Here is a 22,554-nt window from a genome sequence, read left to right as displayed (position 1 = left end):
CTGAGTTTTACAGGCAGACACAGGCCATCTGAATGTATTATATATTTAGTAAAGCAATGCCTTTTTCCAAAGCTAAAATTTAGTGCATTAATTAAATTTTAATTTCTCACATTTTTGTTAGAGTTCTATTTTATTATCACCAATGCTTTGTTACTAATTGTTTATTTTTTTAACCTAAAGATGCCTAGTGAAAAGTTCTTCTGTAAAATGATTAATAATTGAGAAAACCATCACTTGTATGTTATATGGAAAGTACTATCTAATTAAACTCTGTGATTAATTTCTTAAATAAACTTCCTTCCCTATCTTACCTTTTAAACCATGACAATCTGTTTCTTTTCTCTCTTTTTCTGATTTTTAATAGAAATATATTTGACATGTAACATTGTATCATTTAAGGGATATACCATGTTAATTTAATACATTTATATATGGTAACATGATGGCCACTGTAGCACTATCTAGCACCTGATTGTGTTACATAATTATCATTTCTTTTTAGTGGTGGGGTTGAGTTCTAGTCTCTTAGCAGTTTTGATGATAATAACACAATCGTGTCTTCACCATGGATTAGACATCTAGGGCTACTTTACTACCAGCTTAAACATCTGTCTTAGTCCACCACCCTTCTTTCGTCCCTTTTTAAAGATTTCCTTAAATTTTGATTACAGAGAATTTTTAAGAAGCAGGAGAGAGTACTAAAATGAACCCCTATGTTATCAAGTGTGAAACAGATCACCAGCCCAGGTTGGATGCATGAGACAAGTGCTCGGGGCTGGTGCACTGGGATGACCCAGAGGGATGGGATGGGGAGGGAGGTGGGAGGGGGGTTCAGGATGGGGGACACATGTAAATCCATGGCTGATTCGTGTCAATGTATGGCAAAAACCGCTACAATATTGTAAAGTAATTAGCCTCCAACTAATAAAAATAATTGAAAAACATAATAATAAAAAATAATTAAAAAATAAAATAAAATGAACCCCCAAGGACTCTTCGCCCAGCCTGGATAACTATTTAATCAAGCTAGTTTTCTCTCTCCTGTGTCCCTGACCTCTTTCCCAGAGCCAAGACTAAACAACCAGCTTTTAAATTGTATATTTTGTATACAGAAGCATAACATGGAAGAGCTGGAAATGACTGTCTTATTGCCAAATTCATTTTTTCTGATGAAAACACTGAAGCCCAGATAGTGGGTAAATGCTGTTCCCCAGCTCACAGTGCATCCACTAAGCAAAGTCAGGGAGGGACCCAGCCAGACCTGGCCTTGCTTGGCATCCCTGCCTCCTTCACTTCATGCCCTTTTCTTAAAACAGAACACAGTAGAGCACTGGCTTAGTGGCCACATGTCTGGCCATGTTTTTTCCTCCATATTAATTCATCGATCTATTAAGCCCCCCTGTCCCCAATGGAGGTGACAAGGTAGCAGCTACTTTCTAAGGAGCAAATTAGAAGAAAAAGACAATGGCTATTCTACTCAATTCCACCCCTACAAACACACACATATTTAATACTTTTAAAAGACAAAGAGCTGAATTTGGAAATGCTAAGTCAAATATGCATATTAGCATTCCAACTATAATCTATGAGGTAGGATTATCTACCTTTAAGCCCCTGGCTTAAGCCCGAGTATTAGGCTTAAGTATGGGGCTTCCCCGGTGGCTTAGACAGTAAAGACTCTGCCTGCAATGTGGGAGATGCAGTTTCGATCCTTAGAAAGGGAAGATCCCTTGGAGAAGGGATTGGCTACCCACTCCAATATTCTTGCCTGGAGAATTTCATGGACAGAGCAGCCTGGTGGGTTAGTCTATGGGGTTGCAAAGAGTCAGACATGACTGAGTGACTAACACTTTTATTAAAAAGGTATTAAAATTGGGCTTTTTGGTAAGGACCCTTCCATTGATGAAAACTAAATAGTCATTTGAAGGCCTCTCTGAGCAAAACTTTCTCTCCATCATTTTTTTCCTTATCATAGAAGCCAATTAACATATTTATTCACTTTTAAAATACTTATGGACTCCTTACTTCGTGCCATGCAACTGCAGCAAGGTGTTTCCTGCCCTCCAGCAAGGAGCAGATAAGCACACGGATAATTTCAAGCCCTGGGCTCTAGGGGGAGCTCGAGGGGGCACTTGGGGTGGAAGCAATCACCCCATTCACTACAAAGGGGCGTATCGTTTACCTTGTGGCGAACTTTTTTTAATTACCGGTTGTTAAAATATAGAAGACATGACTGTGCTTCTTGCAGCCCAGCAGCATGGAAATCTTACCATGTTATAACGTGATGTGAGGATGAAGACAAAAGCAATACAGTAACAAAAACAATAAATACATATGGCAAAAAGAATGAAAACCAGACAACCAAGTCTGCACAAAAGGGCTTCAAAGCAAAGGAAGGACAAACGGTCACCAGATTAAAAAATAAGAACTATTAAGGGACCGGAAACACATTTCTCCTTTATAAAAGAGACTCAAAAAAAATAAATAAATAAATAAAAATAATAATAAATAAAAGAGACTCAGCTGTAACTGAAGCAAAATTGTAAAGCAGATCATAAAGAAATGAAAACATATTTAACAGTCAGTGTGGCATGTCGCACCAGAAGTGTATCCTTTTGTGTAGACGCGACCACCAAATTTACAAGCTTTGAAACTAAACAATGAACTTTGTGCGCCAAGTCGCTTCAGTTGTGTCCAACTCTTTACGACCCTCTGGATTGCAGCCTGCCAGGCTCCTCTGTCCATGGGATTTCCCAGGTAAGAAAACTGGAGTGGGTTGCCATTTCCTTCTCCAAAACAATGAACTTTGGTTAACTGCAAATCAAACTGAAACAGAGTCCTCAAGTAAGACAAGACTAAATTTAATTACACTGTGTTCTCCATCAAAGGTGACAGATTTTACTATTGTATTTTCCTGACACTGAATAAAGTAAGAAAAAAAAAAGGCAAAATAAAAGCTAGAACCTTGTAGAGGAAGCCGGGAGGCACTTCCTGGAAGGCCTCGCTTGCTGAGGGAGCAGAAGGTGCAGGCTGGGGGGCCCTGGCCGCCTTCTCCTCCTCCGAGGCCAGCTCCGGCATCTCACTGGTGGGGCCCGGAAGAGCCGCATCATCAGTCACCTCCTTGTACTCTGCATCCATCGTTCCTTCATGTTCTCCCTCCCCTTCATTGTTGGAGGCGGGCTGTATGACGACAGAAGGGATGACCTTCTCCTGGGGGGAGAAAAATATGGTGGTGTGAGCAAGGGCTGGGAAAGAAGGCTTCTGTACTCTCCAGGAGTTTCCTCTAGCCAATCCCACCCGCCGTGGTTCCACTTTCCCCACGTCACCCGTCCAGCTAAACATCTGCCCTTCACCCAACTTTTCTGGTCTCAAACCCTTCCACCTTGCAGAACGTTCCTCCCAACATGGCCTCCTTTTTAATGTCTCCTGAGACAGAAACCTTTAGTGGGACCAATTTGTGGATCCTTGAACAACCAGGCAGTTAGGTAAGACAGGTTTCTCAGGAAGTTGGGGAGTGGACTAGCAGATTTTGGGGAGAGAGGTTAATCACGATGGGAGGAGGGGTATAATCCTGAGAGGGAATGTAGCTAGACTCTAAGGATGACCCCATTTTCACAGTGGTCCATTCTTGTCCCACTGAATAGTAACCCTCACTTGAAACTGACATTTAACCTCCTGTGATTGCTTTTCTCCTGGAAACCCTATTGTTAGTAAAGATCTGGCCCCTGTTTGCAGATGATCTGCCTTCCTTTGATTTCTGGTTATCATCAGAGCTCACACTGCAGTGATAACTTCAGCGATGACAATTCCCACCAACTGCTCTAAGTACTATACTGTCTGGGGGAAAAGCAGAATCAAAGGATCAAGACCTGTTTTATTCTTTTATGAAGGTGAGCAGGGAAGGGAATTTCACTAGCATATGGGAAGCCTGGAGATCAAGTTCTATATATCCTCAGATATCAGCGAACATAGATAGGCACCTCTATTCTTCAATTTGGGGAAAATAATACATTCTTTCAATGAGCATGTTGTCACACTTACAGAAATATGCCTGGCATTGTGACAAGAAAATCTATGGAAAAATATAGAATGTACTTTTGAGTTATTTCTCTAAATAGTACCGCTGCCGGCTGTTTGAACAGGATCATTTAGCTTCAAGCATTAAGGAACTCTGGAAAGATTTCTGGAAATTTATTATGAGTGAAATAATCAGGGAAAAGCAAAACCTCCCATTAAACCAACTCTTTACTGTTTCCACTTAGAATTCAGAGGAGCAAGAACATGGGGTTTAGAAGAGGCATCCTTGCTGTGGCCTCTGGGTTTGAGGCCTCACACTAGGAGTATCTGTATTTGTTGCCTTAGTGTCTCTGGGGTAACTCCAACTTCAGGTCATATTAATAACCCCATGTAGGGATGGGCGTTTGGTAAAAGGAGCCTAATGGAGAGTTTAAGGCACTCTAATATGCCAAAGCCTTTGACTGTGTGGATCACAATAAACTGTGGAAAATTCTGAAAAAGATGGGCATACCAGACCACCTGACCTGCCTCTTGAGAAACCTGTATGCAGGTCAGGAAGCAACAGTTAGAACTGGACATGGAACAACAGACTGGTTCCAAATAGGAAAAGGAGTACGTCAAGGTTATTTAACTGGTATGCAGAGTACATCATGAGAAACGCTGGGCTGGAGGAAGCACAAGCTGGAATCAAGATTGCCGGGAGAAATATCAATACCTCAGATATGCAAATGACACCACCCTTATGGCAGAAAGTGAAGAAGAACTAAAGAGCCTCTTGATGAAAGTGAAAGAGGAGAATGAAAAAGTTGACTTAAAGCTCAACATTCAGAAAACTAAGTTCATGGCATCTGGTCCCATCACTTCATGGCAAATAGACGGGGAAACAGTGGAAACAGTGGCTGACTTTATTTTTCTGGGCCCCAAAATCACTGCAGATGATGACTGCAGCCACGAAATTAAAAGACCCTTACTCCTTGGAAGGAAAGTTATGATCAACCTAGACAGCATATTAAAAAGCAGAGATATTACTTTGCCAACAAAGGTCCGTCTAGTCAAAGCTATGGTTTTTCCTGAAGTCATGTATGGATTTGAGAGTTGGACTATAAAGAAAGCTGAGCACCAAAGAACTGATGATTTTGAACCATCAATTGGTGTTGGAGAAGACTCTTAAAAGTCCCTTGAACTGCAAGGAGATCCAACCAGTCAATCCTAAAAGAGATCAGTCCTGAGTGTTCATTGGAAGGACGGATGCTGAAGCTGAAACTCCAATACTTTGGCCATCTGATGAGAAGAGCTGACTCATTTGAAAAGACCCTGATGCTGGGAAAGATTTAAGGCAGGAGGAGAAGGGGACGACAGAGGATGAGATGGTTGGATGGCATCACCGACTTAATGGACATGAGTTTGATTTCCAAGCTCCAGGAGTTGGTGATGGACAGGGAGGCCTGGCGTGCTGTGGTCCATGGGGTTGCAAAGGGTCGGACATGACTGAGCGACTGAACTGAACGGAATAATAAAGAGTAATAGCAGCAACATGACTTAACTCCTAGTACTGGCTTCCCACCATGTGCCTGGCACCCGGCTGAGAACTCTGGCTATTACCTCACCTAATCCACCCAACGAGCCTATTGTTCTATCAAATTCTCTTCCTCCTCCCTGCCTCCATTCACATCCTTTTCCTTGTCTGTGCTTCATTCTTTTTCTCCTTCACTTAATTCCACGGTTTCCCTTGCCCCTACTGGTGCTTAAGCCCAGTCCACCAGAGCAAGGGGAGCTATGTGGCGCCTCACGATGCTGATCCAGGAGAATGCTGAGATCACTCTTTCTGAGAATCGAATATGTCATTTTGGTGGAGTGGGAGCCACAGAATGGCTACAGACCATCCATTACTCCACATCCAAAAGAGGTATCACCATTAGCCAACAGAGGGTTCCAGTGGCCACCACCTCCCTAGAAACTTCACTCACTAGGACACGTACCTGAGTGGCCGCTGCTTCCGTTTCTTCCAGCTGAGATCTGTCACCATCTATGGCCTCTGTGGCTCCGGTGTCGGTCTTGGCCTCCTCTAAACCTGCTCCTGCTCCAGCTGGAAGAGCCACCTTCTCTGTCTCTGCTTCCTCCACCGGGACCCCCTCGGCCGCCGGCACCAAAGTTCCAGCTGTCATGTCAGCCTCCACTCCAGGGATGATCTGCAAACCAAACGGGCCTCAGTAAGAGTCAGACTCAGCCTGCCACGTCTGTCCCCTCTTCTGAGGCCATCAGACTGCCAGGCTTTCTTTGTCATGTCCCGAAGCCCAGTATTCAGGTACAGCAGTCTGCCATCTGCTCCAAGTTCTGACTCCTCTGCCTCCTGGGCCCCCAACAATGCTACAGTCCTCAGCTTTCCTTGCAGGTGGGTGTAGCAAATGGAATGGGAGTGGAAGTGACACATGCCACCCTTGAAACACGGCTTTTGAGGTGTGCACAGTCCCCTCCACAAGCTCTGTCTAATCCGTGTTGGCTGAAAGCAGATGAGAGCAATATTGCAGAGCATATCTGAGTGACAAAAATGGAAGGGGCCCAGGCCCGATACTACCTGGATCATGGAAGAAAGCCATTGACAAGCATCCTTATCATACGAAGTCAGAATTTCATAAACTGCATTTAAAAATATAAACTTTCAAATCTTCATGGAGAAGGTCCCATAAGCTAAATTACATTCATTAAAAAAAAATTAGCAAGTTTCTCAATGAGACCTCTTGAGAATGAAGGCAGAATCATTTTTGTCATCAAATATATATGATAATTCAAATTAAATCAGATTTAGGGACCTTTACTAGGAAACGCAAAATAGAAAAAAAATGAGAATCTTGTTTCTAAGGTTGGAATGTAGTTGAAAGAGCTTTAAGTAGTATGTAAAAGCTGGAATAATGAAGTAAAGTACAATCAGAAATTTTAGTTTTGAACAGATTGGCTATGGAGTCCAAGTCTTCATAAGACTCTCACATCAGCTCGCAGACTTGATTTGAGAGATTCAAATCAGAAAGACTGAGAAAAAAGGAGTACTGTAGATTGATTATATATAATACACTCAGGAAGCATCTTTCAAAAACTGATCTTGCTAGCTGATGTGATTAGAATTAATCATTCTTTTTCCTTATTGAATAAACTCTACCCAGTTTGTCCTATTAAGTTAGGAAAGCTTTCATGATGCAGATACTTTAACTGTTGAACCCAGAATACTGAAAAGGGCAATGGACACTGCCTGCTGAGTGGGCCTCAGAAATGGGAGATGGAGATTCTGAGCCGCACACCTATGGTCATAGTGGGGCATTGAAAAAACCTCCTCTGACTCAAATGTACTTTAATTTATAAAAATAACCCATTGCAATACACACCCTGTGTGTGTGTGTGTGTGTGTGTGTGTGTTAGTCGTTCAGTTGTGTCTGACTCTTTGTGACCCCATGGACTGTAGCCCCGCCAGGCTCCTCAGTCCATGGATTCTCCAGGCAAGAATACTGGAGTGGGTTGCCATTCTCCTCTCCAAATACACACCCTACTAAATAGAAAATAGATAACCAACAAAGACCTACTGTATAGCATAGAACTATACTCAATATCTTGTAATAATCTAGATGGGAAAATAATCTGAAAGAGATATACATATAAATATATATATATATGTATATATATATAAAACTGAGTCACTTTGCTGTATGCCTGAAACTAACACAATTGTGAGCCAACCATACTGCAATAAAAACAAAAATAACTAATATAAAATTAACCTGCTTCTGAATACATTTTCTACAACATTTTACTTTAGAAATGAAAAATATGCTAGCAGTGTAGTATTTGTTATATGGACAAGTATCACTCATATTCTTAGAAGCTATTTCCTTCTCTTAGGAGAATTTCCTATTACCAGAATTTGATATCCTATTATCTCCACAAAGTATGCAATGATTTAAAACACAGTCACTGGCCATGACATAGAATGTAGTTTTTTTCCTACTCTGTCATTAAGTACATGAGTTCAGAAAAATAAACCTTTTACATGATATGTATTTAAGGTGCATTATAAGCACTTAAGTGCTTAAGTGGGGTATGAGGTACAGAGGGATTTATATTTAGGTGAATGACTGAAAATTCCTATAATAAAAGGTTAACTTAAAAGGTTAAAAGAATTATATCTCTTGTTTTACATAAACATAGGTCTTTTATATATGTTATTGTTGCCACTGTTGAAAGAGTAATGGTCAGAATATAACTTAGGAGGGCATCTTAATTTCAAGAAGACTGATAAACAAGGGCTCTTAGCTTTGCTGTTGGAGAAACCAACAAGCTCTCTCCAGGATCCTAAGAAACTACACATAAACTACACATAAACACAATGTGTATACAATGGACTTAGCAGTTCAAATGTCGAAAGCAAGTTGTGTTGTCATCGTTTTAAGTTATATCTTTTTTCCATCTGTCTGAAAAAAAATCACCCCTACAGAGTGAAAACCCCCTGGTTTCAGCAGTTTCGGGCCAGACAGACTCTGTATCATGCAGACAGCATGGGCAAGCTGAGTGGTGAATACTACTACACACACACAGACGTTCTATTACAGATCAAAACACAGACATTATGTTACGTGACAGGCTGCTCCCCCAAGTGATTACACATAAAACCTTCCTTACATACATGTTCCAACTACATACTATTAGTAATTGGATTTTACTCTCAACTGAATCGATATATCTCCTGAAGAGAATAGATTTCTGTGAGGTATTGAATGGTGTGGCCAAAAGTAATGTTTTACCTTTAATAATGAGTTCCTGATTTATCTCTACAGCTGTATATAACCATCAGTTTTGTTGTATCCGATCTTACTAGTGCAAGATATGCATGTTATCACCTTTCCTTCGCTAATAATTTTAACAGGCATCATCATTGACTGGATCCGATTTAGACCTGAGAGGGTGGCTGCAGTGACGCCGGCCACCAGCAGGTGGAGACCAAGGGCTCTGTCTGCCTGCTCTGATACTCTGAACGCAAAAGAGCAAAGCTTCAGCATGTCACCAATTTACCTGACCCCTGTCACAAAAAAGGGATGGAGCATGTGGAAAGTCGTTGATAAGAATGATGGAAAATAAGACTCACCTAAATACTAAAAGTAACAATGACAATAAAGACAAGGTGCCAAGGAAACGGCACTTTGGCTACAGGGCATGCGCGTGTGCTGTCGCCTCGGCCAACTCTGACTCTTTGTGACCCCATGGACTTCAGCCCACCAGGCTCCTCTGCCCACGGGATTCTCCAGGCAAGAACACTGGAATGGGTTGCCATTCCCTCCTCCAGGACATCTTCACAACCCAGGAATCAAACCAATGTCTCTTAAGTCTCCTGTATTAGCAGGAAGGTTCTTTACCACTAGCATTACCAGGGAAGCTATAGAGACGAAAAGTTGAACAGTTTGAATGACCTACTTAAAAAAGAGAAGAAATGATCACTTTTCCAGCATTCTCTGAGTCCATTAGAAATGAATTTCTATTTCTCTAGCTGAAATTAATACTCTGATTTTAGAAACCTTAAGAACAGGACAGGGTTTCCCTGGCGGCTCTAATGGTAAAGAATCCTCCTGCAAGGTGGGAGACCTGGGTTCGATCTCTGGGTTGGGAAGATCCCCTGGAAGAGGGCAGGGCAACCCACTCCTATTCTCGCCTGGAGAAACCCCATGGACAGAGGAGCCTGGCGGGATACAGTCCATGGGGTTGCAAAGAGTTGGACATGTCTGAGCGACTAAGCACAGCACAGCACTGGTGAGTCAGCGGTAAAGACTCTGCCAGCAATGCAGGAGCCACGGGAGACGTGGGTTTGATCCCTGGGTCAGGAAGATGGCCGGGAGGAGGGCATGGCAACCCACTCTAGTATTCTTGCCTGGAGAATTCCATGGACAGGGAAGCCTGGAGGGCTACAGTCCATACGGTTGAAAAATTGGACACAACTGAAGCGACTGAGCATGCACACAGGCAGGAATATTACAAAAAGAGAGGACTGTCTCTACCTGTATTCCCTTGCATCTTTCTGCCTCTGTCTGACATTGCTCTGAAAATCAAGGATGCCCTGATCCTCACCTTATGTCTGGAATCTGCCCCATCGTTTCTGCTCTTACCAAAATAGTTCCAGTGCCTATTTACTGGCAGCAATAATAGATAACATAAAGATACAGTGGAAATGGAATCCATTTGCTCAGATTCAGTGTTTGTTCCAGATAAATCAAGAGGAGATTAAAAAGGTTTTCAGGGAGAGTTATCCCTCTTTTATGATTATTTTTATGCATTCCAATTTGTTAGCTAATGTAGTTTTAGACTCTAAATTTAGTTTTTTCTAGACTCTGCTTGCTACCACAGATGTTACACCCGCAACCACAATGACTAAGGACTGCCACTGGATATTTTTTAAATGCTTTTTTTCTGTTGTTGCTGCTGTTGTTTTTAAGGGAGACCAGAGGGCGGAAACTACTGAAAGTATTTCAAGCCTTTGAGAGTCAACATTATCAATTTTTTTTCCCTTTACATTTTAAGAGAAACACTAGTACCTTATCTGCTGCCAAAATTAGACTACCTTGGTATACTATTTCGGTTGGCCTAATCGATTTATGGTGGAAAACATCCGACACAAAAACAGGTTAAAATTAGTTCTCCCTGCCCGCGGGTTGTTTACTGTATCCACAAGGTCTGTGCATGACAAGCACCCTATCAACAATTTGCACATTCATCAGAGAAGTCACAGAGACCCACATGGGACGTTCTCCGAGGTGAGCATTTCTCAGTTTACCATACCGTACAGATCTTACTGCCTTTTTATCGTCTGCGTCAACAATCCTCTTGGTGGAAAGCAATGTGTTGGTACTCGTGACAGTCTTTACAAACACCTACTGGCCTTAGCGAGACTTTCTAGAAGTAGAGTGATATGAATGCAATGCAACAATGGTGCCCGTATCCTGCAAAGCAGGGGAGCCCCAGGGGTGACCGAAACTAGCCAGTCCCTCTGGTTGCTGGTGGCCGTCTTAGAAGCAGGCCAACAAGGATGAGAATCGAGACGAGGAAGAGCCCTGATCGGCTGCAGAGGAATTTGTAATCTGTGGGCTTTGTGTAATTTATTGATTTATTTATTCACTGTTTTCTTGTCAATATTTGCTCTGAACAATGCCTGAAATATATTTCTTAATGATAAGTAAAGAATGTAAGAAACATATATTTTTTAATTTGATTATACTAAAATCAGAGAGTAGCCATCTTCCTGACATTTGCTCTTGGCAGAGCCTCTGACAGTTTCAGTATATATGCACATTCTGCAGCCTGTGGGGGAAACTGACATTTACTGTGACTCTACAGTTTTCCAGGCACCATCCCAGGTGCTTTACATCTATCGCATATTATTTGTCCAACAGCCCTATTAGCTATAGTCCCACTTTCTACACAAATCAACTCATACTTAAGAGCTGAAGTAACTCAAGAAGTCAGTAAACTAGGATTGGGACAATCTGACTCTAAATCTTGTGTTTCTTCACACCAACCAGCATTCAAGTAGACAATGTACCTCTCAAATTAAGAGTCCCACTGTGATGCTCAGACCTGGCACCTCCACAGACCCATGACATCCTACTGTCAACTCCAAACAAGCAATGTTTGCTGAAGAATTTGAGTGTGTTTCTTACAACCAATGCATTCACTTACACTCTAGGAATGCTGTCTTTAAGATGAGATTTGGGGTGGTGGGGGCAGGCAGTGGAAGAGAGGTCCAAGGCCGGGGGGTGGGGAGATATATGTATACATACAGCTGATTCATTTCAATGTACAGCAGAAACTAACATGACACTGTAAAGCCATTATACTCCATTAAAAATAAATAAAACAAACAAAAAGATGAGATTCATAGATTCAAAATCTATTTGCAGACATGATCTGGGTACCTAAGCAACCATGTCATAAAACCCCTCTTTTGTGATACAAATCATATGGTAAAAAGCTATTGAGAAGAGGTTGGTTAGATAGACTTTCTCCTCATTATTTTTGCCAATATTTCTGAAAATTCTACTGTTTAGAAATAGAGACAGAATGAGAAAGTGGAAAAGAAGATCATCCTGGTTTCCCCAGTGCACTGCAGAGTTATAACTGAAAACACACAGAAGCTGGGCACCTGGGCAGTCCTAGAGATGTTCACAAGTTAAACATTGATATGATTCCAAAGCTGGAAGGATCAGAGGGCTCATCTAGGAAAGGTGGATTATCTTCACAAACAGAAGGAAATACTGTGCATTGCACATTTGCAGATGGAGATGTGAGCAGGTACAGTAAGCCCCCTACACGCCCTATGTTCTCATTTTACAAGTGAGGAAATATGATGGAGGGCGAGGAGCCCTGCAGATGGAGCTGGAGACCCAGGTGTTAGTTTTGACTCTCCCACTGATAAACACTAGAGCTGGAGTGACCCCTGAGTCCCTTTGGGAAGTAACAAAGGGAGATGGATCCCACAGTGTGAATCCTGGCTGCAGGCTGCCCTTGCCTTCTTCTGGATCCAACCTGAGCTCTTGACTTGTCTGAAAATACAAGCGTGTTATGAAAATATAGGATTTCCTTAAGGATCCATCTTAAAGAAAAGCTTAAGAGGCAACTAGAGAAGGAAATGGCAACCCACTCCAGTATTCTTGCCTGGAGAATCCCAGGGATGGGGTCGCACAGAGTCGGACACGACTGAAGTGACTTAGCAGTAGCAGAGAAAGGAAAATCCGTGTCCTAAGACACAGCCTGGTGGAGGGTACCCCTTTGCACACAAACCACACTTAGAACACAGCAGTGACTTCCCTGATGGTCCAGCAGCTAAGACTGTGCTCCCAGCGCAGGAGGCCCAGGTTCAATCCCTGGTCAGGGAACTGGATCCCACATGCTACAACTTAGAGTTTGCATGCTGCAACCAAGACTCGGCTCAGTCAAATAAATACTAAAAAATAACCCAAAAAACAAAATGGCAGGTGACAATTTCCCTACAGTAGAACGGTAGTATGAGCTTTCCCAGGGAACACCTCACCACCACTGGTGCTCCCTTCCTCTGTAGTACCTGGTATTACAAACTTCATTTGCTACTCCCTACATTTTCTTTCTGGGCTTCCCTGCTGGCTCAGATGGTAAAGAATCCGCCTGCAATGCAGGAGACCTGGGTTCAGTCCTGAGTTGGGAAGATTCCCTGGAGAAGGGAATGGCAACACACTTCAGTATTCTTGCCTGGAGAAATCCACGATAGAGGAGCCTGCAGGGCTTCAGTCCATGGGATAGCAAAGAGTCAGACATGACTGAGTGATTAACACTTTCACATTTTCTTTCTAATAAAGAAATTTCCTTCTAATAAAGGAATTTCATGGTTCCTCCCCGACCCCGACCTTCATCTTAATCATCCTTTTCAATCTACTCTCCTAGCATGGCCTGCAGTCCCATCATAAACCTTCAGCAGCCTGGTCCCAGAGCAACTCAGCTGCTGGCAGAGGTGTTGCCATGGCAACATCTGTCTGATTTAGCCCCATACTTTCTTTATAAATTACGATCTCCTGCTGAAATACCAAAGTTAATGAATTTGGGGTTAATTTGGCCTTTAAGGTCATAGTAGACTATCCAATAATAGTACATATTAAAACCAAGTTTTAATTAGAGATTATTTGCAATCTCTTCTTTGGGAGAAGTGGACAGGAAAAGTGGATCTATCTTTGCATGCAAAAGGTAAAGATTGTGTGTTGCACACTCTCAGAGGTTTTGAAATGATCAAGTGTTAGTTTCAGAAGTAGCCACAAAACACCGCCTCAGTGGGAGTTGCAAAGAGCTTGTTTAAGGAAAACGCCTCTACTGCACAATAAACATTTCACTCTGCCTGGCTACGGTGTATTTGAGCACTTGCTGTCACTGCTCAAATTGCCTTCTTGTGAGTAGGTCCAGGCTTGGGTTGGCAGAAGGCCGAGGCAGGGCTACCAGGCACACCCAGGGTCGAGATCAAAAAAATGGAGATCTGCCAATCACCTATATGTCACCATGCTTAAAATTCCCAACCCTGACCCTGCCAGAACCATGGACACCTCCCTGGGTAGCCTGGGACCCACCCAGATGGCAGTCAGGGGACTGGATCTTGAGGAAGGATAGGGAGTTGACAGTCACCCTTTGAAGACCCAACTGTCTACCTTCGGATATGACAGCCTCTGACTAGAGTAAGTAAAACATACCCCAGGCCATTCTGTCACCCCATTTGCTTAGCAAATAGAAGCTATAAGACACAAATGAAGGGTACTCGTTACCATGAGGGGTTTTGGGAATTTTTCACTGTTTAATGGAATAAGTTGTAGATTTTTGAGAGCAGCAAGAGAACATGTTGTGTATCAAGTACAACTTACAGAGGAGAGATGAAGAAAATTGGGAGAGAAAGGGAAAATGATTTCCCCAAGGCCACCTCAACAGTTAGCCACAGAGCCAATTCTCCAGACTCTTATTCAGTGATCTTTCCAATATATCACCTTAGATCCTTGCTTTGCAGCCAAAGTGGAGGATCAGGATACTCATTGCCTCAGAGAAACTCAAGATTGGGGCTGTATGAACATTTCTGTTCCTTTTTTGACCCTTCAGCTTCACACCAGAAATATATACCAAGTCTAAGTGTGGCGTGGAGAAAGTCCTGGTGTCACCATGGAGGGATTTCAGCCCAATCGTAATCCTGTTGGCTTTAGACTGGTCTGTAAACATACTTTTAAAACCTGCTTTTTTGAAAAACATAGCCTCTGTAGTAGTTAAGAGAGGAGTATCTATGAATTAAAATGTCAGGATTCACATTTCATGGCATCACTTTCTGGGTATGTAATCTTCATTTAAACCACTTAAACTGTGTCTCAGTCTTCTTAATCTGCAAAATGGGACAATGATTCCTAAATATCATCTTTCTTGGGATTGCTGTGAGAGGAGGCATGTCAATTATTAGCATTCAATATGGTCCTGTTGACTATACCTTAATTCTCTTGGTGTCTTTAGTCATAAACTGCCTTTTACTGCAGACCACACAGAGTAAGGCAGTATTGGGATTGTTTGAGACTCAATATTATAAATAAAAGTATACACTAAGCCAGAACCAAGAGGTTATATATTGTATGATTTTATGCATATGAAATATCCAGAGTAGAAAAATCCATATAGACAGAAAGCAGACCGGCAGTTCCCGGGGTTGGAGGGGAGGAGGGGACCATGTGCACAAGGTTTTAATTTGGAGTGATAAACAGGTTTCAGAACTAGACAGATATAGTAGTTGTACAACATTAGGAATGTACGAAAGCCACTGAAGTTTTCACTTTAAATCAATTGTTATGTGAATTGCACCTCAATAAAAAATCGATTAATTTATGTTAGGTTCACTTTAAATTGATTAATTTTATGTTATATGAATTGTATCTCAACAGAAAAAAGTGAGTACATGCCAAAAGTAAAAAAAAATCACTAGGCACCAACTGTGGACAAAGGGCTCCTCGAAGATGGAAGAATAATCTGAAACCTCATGTCGATGTTCACGTGTAACCATAACACTCTGAACAAAATAACAACATCACACAATCCTCACATGGGTCTTGCAAAAAAGGGCTTTGGAACATGAAACCCAGGAAGCAGGGAAGACAGTCTGTGTATGCCAGCTAGTAGGTGGCTAATGAATACTTAATATCAGCCACATATGAAAACAACCAGCATCCCATTTTCAGAGATGGAAACTGACAACCCCAAGTCAATCTGCTCTGTGAGGTGTGAGGCATGGGGAGTTGTCTATCATCTTGTTACCTTCATGTTAGTCCTGGCTAACTTTGTCTCTTCCCTATGACCTGGTACAATGGTAGAGAGAAAGCAAGTTCTTGGCCTGACCACTGGAATCAACTTTGTGTCAATCTCTGGAACTCACCTGCCTTTGTGTTCTCTCCACTGCTCCTGAAGGAGGCTGCATGCCTCCGAATGGCCATATCTTCCTGGCAGTGAAGTTTGGAACACTTCCTATCAGTGGACCCAATAGGAAGGTCCCTAGAAGAGACACAGTGTTCTTAGAAAGGGCAAAGAATTTTGATGGGATGCAGCTTCTTCAGGATCCAGGAGGAACCTGGCCTGGATGGGGACCTATACAAGATCAAGTCCCTTAATATCATCGTGCAGCAAACTGAAAAGGGGGGCTGTTACCTCCGTATCTCTGGCCTTCCCCTTCTCAGAGTAAAGGTATCGCTGACTTATGCTTATCTTGGGGGGGACCACTTATCATGAAGATGATGACAATAATATTATCCAGCTCTCATTGTTTGAGGAACCTCTATGTTCCAGATGTTAAACTAGGAACGTGGCTTATTTCCAAGCCCTCATAGGAAACTGTGAAGGCAATTAACACTAACCCCATTTTCCATTTGTGGCAACTGAGGCTCAGATGTCACAGGGCTCCTGGGCAGCATAACAAGATAGGTGGCCCTGCTTTTGATCATAATAAACAGTTTCCTTTTCCTAGATACAAAAATTCAATTATCTGAATGGAAACAGAAAGAAAATGATCCTGTAATATCTGTATTTTAATAGCTTTGGCTGTAGTCTCATTCAGGTAAGCAGATTATAGTGTCAGTCAATCAACAAATCAATGACTCAGAATTTACTGGGTATACATTATACACCCAGATCTCTGCTGGGTGCCTGGAACACAAAAGAAACAGCTATTTGTTTGGCCTGAGGGGTACTGAGAATGTAGTTAGCTGCTAATAGGAGTGCAGTCAAACTCAGAGAAAATAACCATTCCTGTGATTTTGTTTTTCCAAGAAAAGTAAAGAGGTAAATCCATCTCCAAGGCATGCATAACACACACACACAAATTAGTTTGTGTGTGTGTGTGTGTTAGTTGCTCAGTTGGGTCTGGCTGTTCGCGACCCCATGGACCGTAGTCCGCCAGGCTCCTCCGTCCATGGGGTTCCCCAGCCAAGAATAGTGGAGTGGGTTGCCATGCCCTTCTCCAGGAGATCTTCCCAACTCAGGGACAGAACCCCGATCTCCTTCAGTACAGGTAGATTCTTTACCATCTGAGCCACCAGGGAAATATATATAATTATATATGTAAGGCATACTTCAGAGTGAGTACTTTGCATCTGAACATAATTCTATGATGATGAGAAGCAGACAAGAAATCAGCCTCATCTGGCTTCCTCTGGTCCTCAGTGTCTTCCTGACAGATCCAAGCTCACAGGTAGAGACACAGTGAAGTCTGAGCTCCCCAGTTCACGCAGCAGAAGGAGAAAACTCAGTGCTGTTTCCCACCCACATGCTCATCACAGAAGGATGCCTCGAGCCCTGTTTAATGTCAGCCTCCTCCCTCACCACTCCGTGTGAACTAGGACGGCTGGAGCCACAGCTACTGCCTACAAAACTGTATCCCCCAGAACCAGAAGAGAGCCTCACATCTAGAGAGGCTCAAATGTGTCTACCAGCTGAATAAAGGGGGGAAACTAGCATATGTCTTCTATACACACAGACAGAACTATTCCCTGGCAAGATGAAGTTCATGGTATATCTATCTATATCTGTCTATCTATCCATCTATATTTGTTGGTTTAAATTGGCCTTGACAAGTCAACTTAAGTTTGACAAAATATTTAAAGAAACAAAATACAACAAAATCAAAAGTAGTCAGTGCTTCACCTTCCAGGATTCTAAAATTATTCTAAATAATTTAAAAATATCTATCTTGATATTTTTTCTCATTTATTTGTTTTGGAAACAATGCTAAACCCTAAACTCAATTACACTGCATTATTTCTTTGAAACTAATAGGGAAAAAAGACATTGGTCCACTTCACATCATTTGAGCAAACTATAGGATCAGACAGAAATTTAGAGAAAGAAGGGGTTCTCTGCAAGAAAATGAAATAAACATAGGCAAATAAATAAATAAATATAGGAAAATAAATATAGGCAAAAATCATCATCATTTACTTTTTAACCTATTTCTCTAATATATATCTAAACAAATATTGATTTTCTTTCCTAAAGAAAATTTTCAGTACTTATATAACATGGAAACATCTAGAGAAGAGGTAGCAAGTGTTGGTTTTTAAAATGCATCCGGCAGAGACAGCGGTAAAATTTGGTGCTTTTGGTGCTGTAGGGAAAAACTAAAGGCAATATTAGCTATTCAGGGCATAAAACAACAAACAAAAATGTAATAAACCTCTCTTGAGAGCCCAGGGTTTCTTTGTAATCCACTGCTCAAATTTCCTGTTTTCAAAATTACATTTGCTTCTTTTTCAATAAAACCACCACAAATTTCACCTCATATGAAATGCACTGTCAAGACTAGAAATAATAACCACCTGGTGACATTTTGGTAGCAAAAATGATGACCTCAAAAGGTCACGTCAACCCATCCTGATTGATGACAGCCACAGCCAGTCTGCTTAATGAGAGCTTGGGACACTGTGGATTTTCGTGTCTTTACAACTAAATATCACACATCTAGCAACTGAAGAGACCTTTCTTTAGACAAAATAACCCTAATATTATCTTGATTATGACCAAGAGAAAGAAGCTATAAACCTGTGTTCAGTTCAGTTGCTCAGTCGTGTCCGACTCTTTGAGACCCCATGAATCGCAGCACGCCAGGCCTCCCTGTCCATCACCAACAAAAATACATTCTGTCTGACGTTATTTGCTTAAGTAGAAGGGAGAACTTGGGGAAGAACTGACTTCATCCAAGTATGTTCATTCTAAACACATGAAAAGGATCCACTTTTTTTTTTTTTTTTTTTTTAAGGATCCACTTTTGATGGGCATTAGGCAAACTGAACTGCTGTGAGCTGCCCTCTCTTGCTATTATGTTTTAGTTCATTTAAGGGTGGATAAATCAACTGCTTGAAGTCTTTCTATTTCTCAAGGAAAATTTCTATTCTTTAAAGTTCAAATGAGGTTTAGGAGACAAGTATTTTCAGAATGAAGAATTCTTTCAAATATCTCCTCACCCAACACGAGGGAAACCAGGTTTAGTAATGGCTGATGCTTGTACCATGCAGCTTGTTAAGTATTTTTAATACTACCCTTGATTTCGAAGATTTCAAAGTATTGTACATACTACATTTATCACGTGCCTATCAAGTAGGTACTTGATAATTGATACATTTATCACGTACCTATCAAGTAGGTACTTGATAATTGATACCTACTCAGATAGTTCACTGGACAACCAATAAACTTAGAATTTGAGAAAACAAAAATCCATGAGGTCACAAGAGTCCATGGGGTCACAAGAGTCGGACACGACTTAGCAACTAATCACCACCACTCAGTTCCTCAGTCATGTTTGGCTCTTTGCAACCCCACAGACTGTAGCCTGCCAGGCTCCTTTGTCCATGGGCTTTTCCAAGCAAGAATACTGGAATGGGTTGCCATCTCCTACTCCAGGGGATCTTCCTGACCCAGGGACTGAACCCATGGGTCTCTTGAGTCTCCTGCACTGGCAGGCTGATACTTTACCACTGAGTCACCTGGGAATCCTTCCTTTGTTACTTATATCACCCTAAATAGGTGCAGAGATCACAACCTGACACCAAACGAAAAAGTTCAATCTGCACTGAGTGACTGAGATCACCTGTGAGTCTGGGGATGAGAGCTGAGAAAACTCTCCACCGGAGCATGTGCCTTAGCACTTCCCAGTCTGTGCAAGCTGCCTTCCTAGGAGGGACTCAGTCTAGCAGAAAAACATTTCTTGTTCTCTTTACAGGATCTGGCCCAACTCTGTACCTCTACATGGAAAACATGACCATTTTTCTTGAGTCATTCTTAATTTATATTTGCATCACTATCTTGCCCTATTATTTATTTTTCTACTCTATTAATAAATGATAAATTAGACAGATGACTGACCTTTTCATGGCAAAGTAACAGAAGGCACCAACAGCAAAAACATAACTTTCATTCCTCTAGTTATCTCATCTAGGCAATGTTATTTTGGAAACTGAGAGATTGGTTCCCTTCTCTGTGCAGATTATGTGAAGGCTGTAGTATTTACTAAATGGTACTCTGATTAAATGGAGAAGGAAGTGGCAGCCCACTCCAGTATTCTTGCCTGGAGAATCCCAGAGACAGAGGAGCCTGGTGGGCTGCCGTCTATGGGGTCGCACAGAGTCGGACACGACTGAAGTGACTTAGCAGCAGCAGCAGCACTCTGATTAAATTCTTGGGAGATGCTTTAACTGCATTTCATAAATAAACTCTTTTTGCTCTCCATGGGTATTTTGGATTATATTTTCTTTGGTATCATTCTACACTTCCAAGTGTGTTAAATGATGCGATTCAGTATGGTGCGTATAGAGCCCATTCCACTTTAGGATGTGGTGTGGTACACAGCTGCAGCAAGCAAGGTGAGAGGTTTCCAGGCAGACAGACGAGTCTCCACCTCTGCACAAAATAGATCCTTAAGCTCCCTCATATTATGACAGCCAGTACCAGACTTGACTTTGAGCAAATGGTTGTACACATAGGAATCCTTGTAGATTCAATGATTTTTAATGTGGGATTTCAGTCCCTCATGGGGCCTAAACCAACCTACAAGACTAATATTGTAAGAAATCAATATGGAGACACAAACAACAAAGTGATTACCCTTCTGTTTATCATCTGCAGCTTGGTCCCTAATGGAAGGTCCACCATCAGCCACCACAGGTGGGGCAAGCACTAGGTCAGGTTATTTGTGAGTTATTACCACCTATTTACCATGGATGGGAAGTAGCAGAAAGGTTCAAGGTACCCTTTATTGAGAACCAAGCCTATGGCAACATGATAGCCTTATATCAGGTCTCTGGATATCTTCCTTTAAAAAAAAAAAAATAAGAGAATGAACTTTCACTGTCAAAGGAATAAAGGCCATTTGAACTTGGGAAGCCGTGACAGGTATGGAAGTGATGTGGCCCAAGTGAAACAGGAATGATGAGGGAGAAATGGGATGAGATGAGCACAGCGTGGTGGGGAGGTGAGCGGAGGGGGGGAGGGAGTGGGGCTCACCGCTGCCCCCTCCTCTGGCTCCTCAGCCCCGGTGTCCAGTCCAAGGTCCAGCCCAGCGGCAGGTGGAACAGCAGCAGGGGGCTCCTCGGCCTTCGGCTCTGTGGGTGGAGCCTGTTCAGATTCAGCCTTTGATGGTTTGTTTTGAGGGTTAGAGGAAAAAGATTCAACATGTAAACAGATAACGTTATGGAATACTGGACAATTAACGATTTTCTTCATCACCCTATAGGTAATTAGCTTCATTAAATGTGTGCTGGAAAAAAAAAATCCAGATTAGGCATGATGGTTCTTTACAGAACTGAAAAAGTCTAGGAATAAACGTATTAAGTTTCACAATACCATCACTGCGATATCCTTTGAAGTTGGGCAAAGACTTACCATTTTGTGACTCATTGTTCTTGCTTTCAACATTCTGAGTATTCGCTTCTTGGGACATTGATACGGAACTCTGCACTACGGAGCAGAGACAGAAGAGATCCTAGGAGCTCCCTCCTTTGGAAATTGGAAGGAGTAAGGAAGAACTCAAGGAGAACACAGTTCTGAGAACTGCCCGCTCTGTTGATGGGCACTGCAGCCAAAAAACTGAGGGGTCATCCCAATGATTCAGATAAAAATGCATTAATGCATATGAATGGTCACTATGGAGTGACTAGTGACGGCTAGGAGGAACAGACTCAGCCACCTGGCAAGGAGCCACTACCATCATAGATAACTTGCCCTTGTACATTCCTGTTCAGTCCCTATATTTCACTTCTCCTTCCAACGAAATCCTTAGTCATCAGCCGTTTTCACATGATAAACTAATTCTTTAAGGAACTACTGAGCAGTATTCTCTGTGATAGCAATTAGACTCTTGTGCAGACCAGAGTGAAGTCTTTTCTTTCTACTAGGACCTCTACCCACAGACACCCTCCTGATTCCAATTCCATGCTGAAATCTCTTAGCTCCAGACTTTTTCAGTTTTAAAGTTAGCAAGATTAAATAATAACTAGCTATGAAAAACAGCACAGCCAATCAATCCATGTTGCCGTGGCTACTGAAACTATTTCCTGTCTTTTGATTTATAGATTAACGTACAAATGGCCACTGGAAGGTATGTTAAGATCTTTTTCCATCAGGGTGTTTAAACCACAAGAAAGTTTAGAAGTGTTTTCCTAGAAGAGTAAGGAGTCTCCAATAAATATTTCCTTTGGAAGAATCAGAAATCTTTGTCAAACATTTGCCGTAAGAAATCAAAAGCCATCTCTCTCCCATATGTAGACTGAAATGGGTGCACAGGACAGGTTCCACAGGGAAGTGATGGCGAAGTTATGTTGAGATAATAGAAAATAATGAATAGCCTGCTGTTGGATAAATATGAAAACTATTTCTCTTATGCTGCCCCCAAATCCTCCATTGCAACCCAAGCCAAGGTCACATCACCCCTTTCTTGAAAGGGCATAATAAAAATAAAAGGATACTTAGGTAGATAAATGTACAGAG

The 22,554-nt window shown here is 41.9% G+C and overlaps 1 protein-coding gene across 2 annotated transcripts in view; it reads right to left on the bottom strand.

Annotated features, from left to right (window-relative positions):
• The window catches only part of AMPH (amphiphysin), a 211,833-nt gene that overhangs the window by 6,000 nt on the left and 183,279 nt on the right, over positions 1-22,554 (bottom strand). Inside the window, exons 17-19 of one of the 2 annotated variants that reach the window (XM_043872510.1) lie at positions 21,073-21,198; positions 5,997-6,206; positions 2,965-3,210 (exon numbers count right to left, since the gene is read on the bottom strand). In XM_043872510.1, coding sequence (XP_043728445.1) covers positions 2,965-3,210; positions 5,997-6,206; positions 21,073-21,198 — 582 coding nt within the window. The remainder of the gene's footprint in view (positions 1-2,964; positions 3,211-5,996; positions 6,207-21,072; positions 21,199-22,554) is intronic. The other variant, XM_043872511.1, reaches the window with a different exon arrangement.

The sequence above is a fragment of the Cervus elaphus genome, chromosome 18, assembly GCF_910594005.1.
Source record: "Cervus elaphus chromosome 18, mCerEla1.1, whole genome shotgun sequence".
NCBI lineage: Eukaryota > Metazoa > Chordata > Mammalia > Artiodactyla > Cervidae > Cervus > Cervus elaphus.
This window is presented reverse-complemented; position numbering and strand designations above follow the sequence as displayed.